The sequence below is a fragment of the Hesperophylax consimilis genome, chromosome 5 (assembly GCF_061612785.1).
Source record: "Hesperophylax consimilis isolate HC1 chromosome 5, BYU_Hcon_1.0, whole genome shotgun sequence".
NCBI lineage: Eukaryota > Metazoa > Arthropoda > Insecta > Trichoptera > Limnephilidae > Hesperophylax > Hesperophylax consimilis.
Genome location: NC_142840.1, coordinates 29961813 through 29974991, shown reverse-complemented (window position 1 = coordinate 29974991; position 13179 = coordinate 29961813). Strand labels below are relative to the sequence as shown.

Below are 13179 nucleotides of genomic sequence, written 5' to 3'. Positions count from 1 at the left end.
TACTTTGTCTACTATAAAAATAGGTTTATAAATTTCCCTCGAACGAATTGTAGCGATTTTTCAACAATTAAACAATTTAACTCATTTGAGGAAGAGTGGAAACATACATTTTGTGTAAATGTTATCGTTTTACTTTCCTTTGAGCGTATTTATTTGCATACTGAATCTTAAACTTATTCCACTAAAACACTTTTGTAAAAGCTCGCTCCCGTTTAAAGCTTAGTACAATAAGACAAGGAAAAACAGGGCACTTTAAAAAAGGAGGCGATTTCCTCAAAAAGGGTTCATAGATTACGTCATTAGTTCGATTTTTCTACTCGGTGCCAAACAGCACAATATTTCACTAAAGTTGTGATAGAACCTAACATTTTCAGTTCTCAGTTACCCTCGGTTTTCCGAGCCGAGTTGACGTCTTGCGACGGAGAGTTGCTTTCGAGATATTTTCGTAATATTTTAACAAAGCGGTGACTTCAAAACAAGGCATGAGGATAATTTGAATAACATTGACATTCTGCACAGATTACCCTACATAACTGTTATTATCGAACCCTAAATTTCACAAAGCCTTCTTAAGTTACTATACATGCTGTTCTGAAAAGCAAAGTGAAATCGTGTTTATTTGTAAACAAACACAACTTTGGAAAAGAGGTAGGATATTAACGTACATTTTTTATTTTTTATTTTAACTATGCATACATTTCTTTTATTCTTCCAGTCACTTATTGGATGATACATGCAACCTACGTAGCGTGGTATCTATGTATCCGACTTTCATTCATTCTTTTCATTTCATTTTAAGGGTTCGATTTTTTCTGTATATATGTTTCTTTTAACAAACTACACATTTTTATAGTAAAATTTATGAAATTGCAATTCATATTTTGTTCATATAAAATGGCGGGTTATATATTATTTCATTTATTATACAGCAATGCTGATATATAAACCTGATAAATGATTTTATTATGAATGCGTTTACGGCATTTTGATTAGATTGAACTTATCAAAATAATCATCGAAAAGAACACTGGAAATAAATAATAATAATTTACAGCCTTTTTTTATGGTTATAAGTTAGTTATTTAGATAATCTTTCTTGACACCTAACATTTAATTATCTTATTTATTTTATTGTTATAAGTTTTATTTATGAAGCTCCATTTTGTATAATATTTTTTATAAACAACAGATTATTTAGAAACAAGCTTTGTTGTGTAATTATTATTATTATTTTTACGCATGAACGCCTCCTGAACGTATTGTCAGTTTGAGAATGCCTTCAATAATACCCCATGATCCTCTCCCCCATCTCCTTCCCTCCACACCCCACTACCTTTCAGCATCACAGAATACCCTGATTGGGGATGCCGTAGTATCGCTGAACATCAGCATCACAGAATACCCTAATTGGGGATGCGTAGTATCACGCGTAATAATAATTACACAGCTAAACTTGTTAACAATTAAACAGATTTTTTTGTAAATTGAATAAATATATTATTGAATATTTGACAGAACAACCTTTGATTATCACGCGTAATAATAATTACACAGCTAAACTTGTTAACAATTAAACAGATTTTTTTGTAAATTGAATAAATATATTATTGAATATTTGACAGAACAACCTTTGATTATCACGCGTAATAATAATTACACAGCTAAACTTGTTAACAATTAAACAGATTATTTTGTAAATTGAATAAATCTATTATTGAATATTTGACAGAACAACCTTTGATTATCACGCGTAATAATAATTACACAGCTAAACTTGTTAACAATTAAACAGATTTTTTTGTAAATTGAATAAATATATTATTGAATATTTGACAGAACAACCTTTGATTATTACTTTTTTTTAAACAAAAGCAACAAAGAAATGTAAAAAAAGTAAAGAATATAAAGCGTACCATTACAAAAAAGTAAAAATACCGCATTTGGTTATTTAATTTAAAACATACTTAGGTTAAATACCGACTCCAAATAAAAAAAATCACCCCTTTTACTGAAACCGACTGTTTGACAAGTTTATTTTTATATTTCGTTGAATATTCCAATTTGTTAAAAATACCAAGAACTGTTGAAAACTGAAAAGGGAATTTACAGAAAACATGTCGCAAAAATAACCAGAATATCTATATTATATATACGAGATAAATGCGCCATGGAAATTATTCGCTTCGAATTGGAAACACTGAATGACAAATTTGATGACGAAGTTGAAATTGAAAATTCATGAAAAATCCTCCGAAAGGATGTTCTGCATTTTATATTGGATTCCTGAATACTCACCCCTTAGTTCCTCACTGTGAATGGGTGGAAATTTGAATAGTGGACCCAATTGGAGAGCCTTAAAAATAAACTTTTTTACGTATTTTATTTGCTTGGAACACGTGGAGTAAATTTTGAAAAGATTGAAATATTTATTGCAGGAGCTACTTGTTCATATTTAAATATATTTTTGAACATAGTTTCTTTATCAAGAACAGTATTTAATACTTGAGATGCGTCGGCCACTTCTAACCAACTTTGTCAGGGCTCTTTTTTTACTTTAGTAAAATAATACAGAAAGCTTATTGAAAAAATAGCTTAGGGACATATATTTCATCAGCGTTACGTATTTTTTCCAGTTTTTCTTCTTCAGATAATTCAATCTTTCTTTGGTTTAAACCTTCTAGCCGCTTCTTTTTTAATATCTTTTGTTAATTTAAAAAAAAAATGTTACACTCACAAGAGCGCCCCTTTCCTATAAAGGCACGTGAACTACATCACCACTCAGTTGGGCAGCTTTGTGATGCACGTTAAAGTAGAGGTTGTAAGAGGGAATTAACTAATGCGGGTCTTGGAGAGACCCGAATTATATGAAGGATGAAAAACAGATGCCAGTAACTCGTTCCAAATACGAGCCGACTTACACAAAACCAGTCAGAAAAAAGACCTGTTCCCATAAAGCCAACATGAACTGAGAACGGGTGTTCCATGCGTCTCCGACGTTATCCGTATACAAGACGCCCAGTTTCTTGGCCGGATTTATTCGGGCTATCAGTCCCGATTCTTGAGCGGGTCTGAAATACTTACCATATATTATTGGGGATATTTTACAATTCAATTGATAGTTACCAAATGCACTATTCATAGAATAACGTAAAGTTTCGATTTATGTTCTATTTGTTTTAAGTGCGAGCTTACTATTCGGTACCCGAATCCATGAATAATGTCGGATACTTTATCCAAGGCCAAGAACTTTTGCATTGAGTCCTTTAATCATTTATTTTTATTCATTCATCCTTGTGTAAACCTCCTGATCAACCCCTTCTTCTTCTTCCGCAAACATATTTTCCAAGTACACAAACTCAATTGAATTGAATGTCTTCAAGGATTCACTATTCACAAGTTGAGTGTATTTTACAATATTTTTTTAAAACCGTAACTTTTCTTACTGCTTCGATCTTAAGAAATGGGGTTTCAATGAGGTATTTTCCAATCTTCTTCATAATTTAATAAGTGCTAAATACCTAGATATAGTTGTTGATTTCAGAAAATAATAATATCCTACTTGAAAATTTTTAAACTTTCGTTCCTCGCTTGAATCAAACTCATGTTACAATTCTTAAGACGGGTTGTTTCACAGAATTTGAACAGTTCATCAAATTTCAATGTTGACTTTCAAGTTCTTTGAAGGTTCTATTATCATTTCAGTTTCCTGAAACAACTGGCCAGTAATGATATAATAACATAATTTGAATATAACCTTCACAGAACTTGATAACGTGCCTTTTGTTTGTGTGCTCGACAAAAACCCTTATGCATTTTCAAAACACAATTACCTATCTCAGAATAAATACATTGGGATTTCTACAATGAAAGGAATCCAAACCGACATCAACCGATAACGGTTCAAAATCAAATCCGCACGTCATTACACTACCGAGATCACAATATTTTTGTATTTAATCAAATTACTGAATTGTTTCATCGCAGAACAAATTGATAATAATTACATATTTCAAAATGTATAAAATTTAAAATTCAGCCTGAAACATCTTGGAAAAGTTTTCGAACCAATTGATAAATAATCAAATTGTGTCGAGTGCACTAATTAAAACATTTATTTATACTGGGATTATACAAATGTTCTCACATAAACAATTTTTATGTGTAAAAAAGATATAAAAAAATCAATTATAATAGGTACTTAAAGATTAAACTAGGTACTTACTAGATTATGAAATGTTTCAATAAATTGTGCAATTAATGCGATAGTTAAAATCATTTAGCAAGCATGGAATCTTATTTCATACATCCTTTGTATAGACATTTAATAAATTGACTACGGTTATGAAAATTGTAATTAATTAGGTATCAATTTATTATGTATATATCTATGGGGAGATTAATGCTAGAAGTGCCTAAATCAGTTCTTAGTGATTTGATTTAGATACCATAAAAAGTTGTTCCACTTCAATTTTATAGACCAGCCTGAAGATGGCTTTAACGAGCCGACACCGGTTATGGTATATATTATAATTGAATTGTCAGTTTCAAAAATAGAAATACTTTAAAATGTCCCCTATTTGAAGGCCATGAATATTTGTGTCAGGCGATCTAGATTGATACAATTGTGATCTATCTAATGTAAAAGTCAAAGAATTTCTTTGACAGTTTTTACGGACAATTTAATCGATAAACAATCTTCATTCCAGAGAAATTTACAAATGTGACATAGGCACTTCTAGCATTTACCTCCAGATATACGAGTATATTTTAAAATAATTATATTTGCATGATAGCCTCATGTGAGGCGAAGCCGATAAAATATCTTGCCTGAATGGCATTTGTTAAATATATATAGAAAATCTTGACGTTGCTGCATGTGATTCACTTTGCCTAAAGTCTTCATAACTTTAATAAAAATACTTTTCTTATAAAAATGATTTTTTATTATTATTATTGAAAAGTAGGTATACCTATAAGGGAAACGGAGAAAGTTATATTAGCATCCTTCACATTGGAAGTTTTATTTTAAATAAAAATAGAAATTTTCATTTTGTGGGGTGAGATGTTGCGTAATTAATACAAAATAGTCAGAATTTAATTGAAAAACCCACTTTGAGAGCAAAATCCACAGAGAGCGGAAACCCGGAAAAACAGAAAAGAGTTCATATTATTTACTAGTTTAGCGCCATCAAATGGCAGTTGGCATCCTCAAAGAACGTTAATTAAAAATACAAAGATGACATCGTCTTCTGAATTTTAATTTAAGTGCCTGGAACGTTGACACCGAGTTTCACTAGAACAAATATTATTTTAAGTTAAGAAACGGAAATTAGTTTTCATGCCTTGGAATCGAAACCAAGAAAGTTTATTGTCTATCGTAATGATAACCTTTGATTTATGAGTAGAAAAGGAAGACAGGACAAAATCGGTTCTATTTAGTTATGTTAGTCAAAAAGTTCTTCATATTTTTGATTTTAAAAAGATACGTAGGGTTCAAGGATATAATTAAAATAATTCATAATCTGATCTTTCATAGATGGCGCTTATTTAATTATTTTAGGAAAAATTATTTTGTGCAAGTTATGCTTTCAAATATTAAGACGAATTGCTTGTTTGCGCCCGCCCATACGCAATATGAATATAAGTAAAGAATTATTTCAAGACAGATGTACAACTACAATAGAAAAAGGCATAAATTAAACGGTTCCATGATAGATTGGAGCACTTTTGAAAAGTGATACAAAGTCATCTAAAGAGGTGAAAATTATCTGGCCAAATTTTTTTTTTTACTTTATGGAACCTTTTAGAGGGTTTTGATTTGTCACTGTTCGGATTTATGCGGTTACGAAATCAAACAATCCGAAAAGCTATCAAAACGCAGGCCTTAAACCATTTGATTCGAGGACCAATTAAAAGATAACAGACAAACGGGAACCTGAAATATACGAATTTGATTTGGTCTTTTTGATATACGTCATTAGCTCAATATCGTTCACGTATCAAAATGTAAACAAAAATCTGAATTCATATTCATTCGAAATCGATTCTTTAGCTAAAAAAAAATAAATAATAATTTCACATTTCCATTCAAAACAAAATCAAATTTTAATTTTTTCCGAGTTTATATCCGGGTTAAATCTTCCTCACAGGAAAAACACTTTTTCTTCAAAAAAACCTTCCACACACTTTTCCGAAAATGGTTATCTAGTCAATCCACATTATGAAAGTGCATTATATAAGCATATTAAATTCAAAATAATGCAAAAACAACACGTCATGGATCGTCATCACAACAACACGTCATCGATGTTGAGATCGAATGGGAAAATAATTCACAGACTCCAGATATTTTCATATCAGAGGGTTCGGCTAGGTAGAACTTCTAATTGGACCTATAAATCCTACTGATCCTTCAATATAAATATTTTAAAAATATAATCTTTTTTTAATTTTTTTATTATTTTTTTCATTTGTTTCAAAATTTTTATTTATTTGTTTATTCTTCATTATAATGAAACGCTTAACTGCCACTTTTTTAAGCAGGTCAATTTTACAAAAAATAATAACAATAAAGCATTCATAATATGACCAGATATTATAATGTAGAAAATTGAAATATATTTTAATACCAATATATAATATAATATATTATTTAGACAGATATTATAGCATTGGCATAGGCATGTTTATTTTTAAAGGCTTAAGACTTACTCAAAATCGTACATATTCTAAAAGTTATATAACATACTCAAAGTCATATGACATACTCGAAGGCATATAACATACTCAAAGGCGTGCACATTTTCAAAGTCATATGAATACTCGAAAGCATAAACATACTCAAAGGCATATACATTTTCAAAGGCATGTGGTATACTCAAACATACTCAAAGGCAGATAACTTACTCACACATACTCAAAATCATTTACCATACTTAAACATATTCAAAGGCGTATACATTTTCAAAGGCATATAATATACTCAAACATACTCAAAGGCATATATATATTTTCAAATGCGTATAACATTCTTGAACGAACTCATTCACGGATATACTCAAAGAAATCAGCAAAGACTTGGAAAAGATGGTACCGATAAAGCGTTTTAATAAGTTTACGAAAATGTTAAGAAAAAATTGAAGTATTTTTAAAAATTATAAAATAAACGAATCCGTTATTTTGGCCCTTCACGTCACTGTAAAAATATCTGTTTTACGATTTTCTTTATTTATTTTTACAATACATCAATTTTTTTAATAAATATAGATACATTCGTTTTACTAAAAACTAAATCAGGCAAAATTCTACTGGGATGTGTCTACATTCCTCCTGGATCCAATATCACAGACTACAGAAACCACATAGATGACCTCGAAACCTTTAAAAATAAATACCCTGATGTCAGAACAATTTTATTTGGTGACTATAATACCCCTTGCATTGATTGGATGAATAAGGACTCTTATAACAACTTAAGCCTACCAGAAAATGCCCGCGAAATAATAGATATGACGAACTTACTCTCTCTACATCAAGTCAATCAAGTCTACAATACCAATAATCGGCTGCTGGATTTAGTATTCTGCAGTGATACCTCAGTCCATATTGCTAAATCAGTTGACGAGCTTCTCCCCCTAGACTGCCACCACCCCGCCCTAAGCATAACCATCACTACTAATAACTCACCAGATGACACAAATGTTCTTCCTAACCTAACTTATAATTTCTCCAAATCTGACTATTCTAACATGAATCAATATCTTGCAAATGAAGACTGGTCATTTCTTCACCATAATAATACCATTAACTATAATCTTGAATTATTTTACAAAATTATTAATAAGGCCATTGAAAGCTTTGTACCACTTTCACACTTCAAGGAAGCGAAGTTCCCAAAATGGTTCAGTGGCGAGCTAATTAACCTAGTTATCTGTAAAAAAATTGCACACAAAAACTTTAAAGAATCGAACTCTCTTATAGACTACAAGATATTGCACAACTATAGAACTCAATGTAAAAAACTATCAAGAAATTCATATTTCAATTAGGTATATAAATGGAATCGAAAACTCTATACCTTCTAATATACAAAACTTTTTCACTCACGTTAACTCTCTTAGAAAAAACAAACAAGGTTTACCCCTTTCAATGCACTTCACAGAAAAGAGTAGTACTGACATGAATGTAAAAGTTAACTATTTTGCTGATTATTTTAAAAGCGTCTATGACGAAGATATCCCAGACAATTATATACCACCTTCGTCGCTTAAAGAGAGCATACATATCCCTGCCATACACATCAACATAAACGACGTTATAAGTAAAATCAAATCCTTAGACAAAAACAAAAAGGCTGGACCTGATAATGTACATCCCAATATCCTGATAAATTGCATTACTTCACTGGCTGAGCCGATTTTTCTATTGTTTAATCAATCCCTTGACACAAGGTGCTTCCCTGATATTTGGAAACGTTGTTATCTAACTCCTATATTTAAAAAGGGTAATAAAAGTGATGTTACTAACTATAGACCAATATGTAAGCTATCTGTAATTCCTAAACTTTTTGAAAAACTATTACTTGATAAAATTTCACCATGTATTAACCATCTCATTGTTCAGAATCAACACGGATTTTTGTCGGGTAGATCAACTCTGACAAATTTCTCGTTATATGAAAACTATATATCAAACGCATTAGCTAACAGAACTCAAGTCGATTCCATATATACGGACTTTATCAAGGCCTTTGACAAAGTATGCCATAAAATTCTCCTGATCAAACTACGTAAGCTCGGTATTGACGGAAAACTTTTAGAATGGTTTGCTAGCTATCTAACTGATAGAGTTTTACTTGTAAAAATCAATTTGTTCATTTCCAATCAATTTATAGCTACCAGTGGTGTACCACAGGGGTCTCATTTAGGCCCAATATTATTTTTACTGTTCATAAATGATATTGTAAATATATTTGATGAAGATATTAATACGTTACTTTTCGCAGATCATTTAAAAATATTTAAAATAATCAAAAGCGCTGAAGATTGTATCTGTCTACAAAATAATTTGAACAGGTTAATTAATTGGTGTTCTCTTAACAAACTTCATCTGAACATAAATAAGTGTTATTCAATTAAATTTTACAGAATAAATCAACCAATTATTCATTCATATAAACTCAATAACTCAATCCTTACCTCTGTCGAAGAAATTAATGACCTGGGGATAACTTTTGACTCTAAATTAAACTTTATATCGCATATAAATAATATAAATAATAAAGGAATGAAAATGCTAGGCTTCATTCTTCGAAATTCCAGAGGTTTCAAGAATATTTCAACATTAAAATTTTTGTATACATCCCTGGTTCGTAGTCAAGTCGAATATAACTCCTCGATCTGGTCCCCCCACTACAAATTACATTCAGATTCAATCGAAAAAATTCAACATAAATTCCTAAGACACATTAATTTTAAACTCGGTATTCCCATTGAAAATATAAATTATAATTACTTGATGAAAAATCTAAATTTATTAAAACTCTCAGATCGAAGAATTATATCCGACTTAATATTTATGTTCAAAATTGTAAATGGTAGTATAGACAGTCCTGATTTAATTAACCTCATTGAATTTCATATACCCACGAGAGCTACTCGTTCTAAAATTTTGTTTAAATGCAACAATATCAGGACTGAGTATTCCAAACACTCGCTTGTACCTAGGTTGCATGAAGTTAGTAATAGATACGCAGATGTGGCAGATCTATTTAAGTGCACGCAAGGTAGGTACAAGAGGGCTATGCTATCAAATCTTTTCAATCAATATTAATTTGATCTAATTCTACCTTATTTGCACTATAGAAACTTATGTACTTGTATCTCTTGTTTACTTACTTACTTACTCTCTAATGTCATTTCACAATCAAATGCCACATATATTAGTAATTCTTTTTAAAAATATTTCTACGATTTTAACTGTGACATGTTATCATTGTTTATGGTAAATTTATACCGTTGATATTAAATAAATAAATAAATTAACACTGAAACTTACGTTGACGACGTGAAGTTCGTACGTTTCTTTGACTTCCGACTTACTTACTTTCCGAGAGGCTTACAAGCATAACGGCGAGGGTAGAAACTAACATAATCAGGCTATACAGGGTGTTAAGAGACGTACTTGTCTTACTTTAAACAGTGATTTCTGATATCATTTGGAGTAAATAATGAAATGTTGGTCTCCGGTGACATTTCTGATTTTTTGTTTTGTTTTTTTCATCATCAAAAATCAGTAAGAAAAATTCGATAAAAAATGAAACAGAAATCTAAAATTATTATTTATTAATGATAAACATATATTTGTTTACGAGAGAAGGTTAGTAAGGAGTAATTTTACACCGTCATACATGGATGGTTTGTCAGTTTTATTTGTAAGGAGGTTACATTAATATTATTGCATAGTTTTCAAATTTCTTTTTAGATTTCTAAATTATTATAAGTAAAATTTATTAGACTGAAACACAAATATAAATTGAAAAAATCTTTTCGTTGGAGGCATTTATTTTTTCTCGGAAGAATATAAATTAGAAACATCTTCCGAGAAAAAATAAATACCTCCGACGAAAAGATTTTTTCAATTTATATTTATGTTTCAGGCTAATCATTTTTGCTTATAATAATTTAGAAATCTAAAAATAAATTTGAAAACTGTATAATAATATTAATGTAACCTCCTTACAAATAAAACTAACAAACCATCCATGTATGACGGTTTAAAATTCCAGCTCATTGGTATGGCCCCAAAATATTATTATGATTTACCTACGGTAAAATAATTTAAGCGTAAAATCAAAGGTGCTAAGAGACAATATTTCAATTTTTCTAGATATTTCTGACAAACACAAAGAGACCTTGTATTACAATAAATTAATGAACGACAAGGCTCTTGTCAATTTTTGTAACTTTTAGTCATAAAAAATAGATTTTCTGGCCTGTTTAAGTACTAACTCAACAAACCTGATTAAAGTTGTGGGGGTTGTGAAGTATTCAGCGCGCGTGTAAATAGTGGATTTTCTTCGTACCGATTAACAGTGAAGATGCTTAAACTTTAATTTACGTAGGCGACGTAATATAGTTCTGTTAGTTGACTTGAAGTTGGATTACAGCGAAAATTCTAATGATTTTCTATTAACATAACTATTATTATCGTATTCTAACTGAATGTTTTTTGACAGGCGAGATGTAGCAGAGGACAGTAGGAAGGTCATGAAGTCAGCCGTGCTCTACCCTTACGGTGCGCTACAAGGCGGGGGCTGCTGCCGGCTGCACGCCAAGCATGCCGCTTACTGTAGTGCCCTCTATACCCTGGTAAGTTACCTCTGTACCCACTGACTCTAGTTGTATATAGGAAGACGATGCAGTCAGCAGTGCTCTACTCTTACGGTGCGCTACAAGGCGGGGGCTGCTGCCGGCTGCACGCCAAGCATGCCGCTTACTGTAGTGCGCTCTATACCCTGGTAAGTTACCTCTGTACCCACTGACTCTAGTTGTATATAGGAAGACGATGCAGTCAGCAGTGCTCTACTCTTACGGTGCGCTACAAGGCGAGGGCTGCTGCCGGCTGCATGCCAAGCATGCCGCTTTCTGTAGTGCGTTCTATACCCTGGGAAGTTACCTCTGTACTCACTGACTCTAGTTGTATATAGGAAGACGATGCAGTCAGCAGTGCTCTACTCTTACGGCGCGCTACAAGGCGGGGGCTGCTGCCGGCTGCACGCCAAGCATGCCGCTTACTGTAGTGCCCTCTATACCCTGGTAAGTTACCTCTATACCCACTGACTCTAGTTGTATATAGGAAGACGATGCAGTCAGCAGTGCTCTACTCTTACGGTGCGCTACAAGGCGAGGGCTGCTGCCGGCTGCTGTCCCAGACTTCTCTCAGAGTCTGACTCTCACACACTCGCTCTCGATACTCTAGTATCTGTTAAAACTAAAAATATAGAGAAACACATTAAAAAAGTTGACCTTACCAAGGTAATTTCTCCCACGCCTTGGCTGGCGTGTTAAATACCTTTAAACTAACAATAATTTCAAAGAGACATGACATGAACAATAGAAATATAATTACAGTGTATCCTAGGAATGAGTTTGATGTTGTATGTGCTTACAATATTAACGTTGCCTTGGTAAATGGTATCTTTGCGATTATTATACCCTATAAAGTCGGACGCTTTCTTTAGAGCTGAGTTCACTAAAATTTTGGAGATTTTAAAAACAAACCTAGAATAATAACCAAGGGCTTTGGAAAGTAGGTACTTACGAGTGTTTGAAAAAGAACCGACACTTAAACATTCATGTTACAGGGAGAAATGTTTTTCAATCCTAGAATTCATGACTTATAAAATAAAATACCAGTCTGTTAGATAAATTATATTATTTGGAATTTTAAATTGTAGATGTTCAGTATTGAAACAGTTTTGGATAATACCTAATATCTTTTTCGCATCCATATACTATCATATCTACTATCTATTCCCTTCCTTAAAACAGCATTACACACATTGGAAAGAATAAGATGATTTATGTTGCACTGTAAATTGTCAACAGTCGAATTCGTGTCGTATAGCAATAAGGTGCAATCGTAGTATCCTTTTTGTATTATTCACATGCTTTGAGCTAAATATCAAAATCAAATCTCGTTTGTCTTGTTGTGGAGGAAATTTCACCCGAACACTGCAAGTGCATCGAGAGCCCTATTGCCCGGATTCATGGAAATTCAAGGTAGGCTATTTTCTTCATTCTACTTTTCCCGTGATTAATCCAAAACCAATTGAATGAGCTCTTTACTGTCGTATTTTATTATGGATTTGATTTACGGTTCATTTTACGTGTAATAGAACACGTTACAGTGGATATGGGGAAAAATATTATATTGCGATAAATTTCTTGTCTAAATTATTTACAATATGTATTGTCGCATTCATTTTGGAATGAACTGCGGAATAACCTCAACATTTTACGTTAGTTACGATTCTGTAGCAAACTCTGTCTTCATAGGATTAAAAATTTTACACAGAGACATGTTAAGTAGACTAATAAATATAACTCTTCCACCAGTTGTAAAAATGTAATGGATACAATTAGTATATTTGAACAACGATCTCACGTAGTAAACTTA

The 13179-nt window shown here is 31.9% G+C and overlaps 1 protein-coding gene across 2 annotated transcripts in view; it reads left to right on the top strand.

Moving 5' to 3' along the window:
• The first annotated feature begins 403 nt into the window (after positions 1-403).
• The window catches only part of LOC149423750 (uncharacterized), a 103999-nt gene continuing 91223 nt past the window's right edge, over positions 404-13179 (top strand). The window contains exons 1-2 of one of the 2 annotated variants that reach the window (XM_089632098.1): positions 404-648; positions 11237-11369. In XM_089632098.1, the coding sequence (XP_089488224.1) occupies positions 11268-11369 (102 nt within the window). In that variant the 5' untranslated portion in view covers positions 404-648; positions 11237-11267. Of the gene's footprint in view, positions 649-11236; positions 11370-11710; positions 11817-13179 lie in introns of those variants that run through there. The other variant, XM_089632099.1, reaches the window with a different exon arrangement.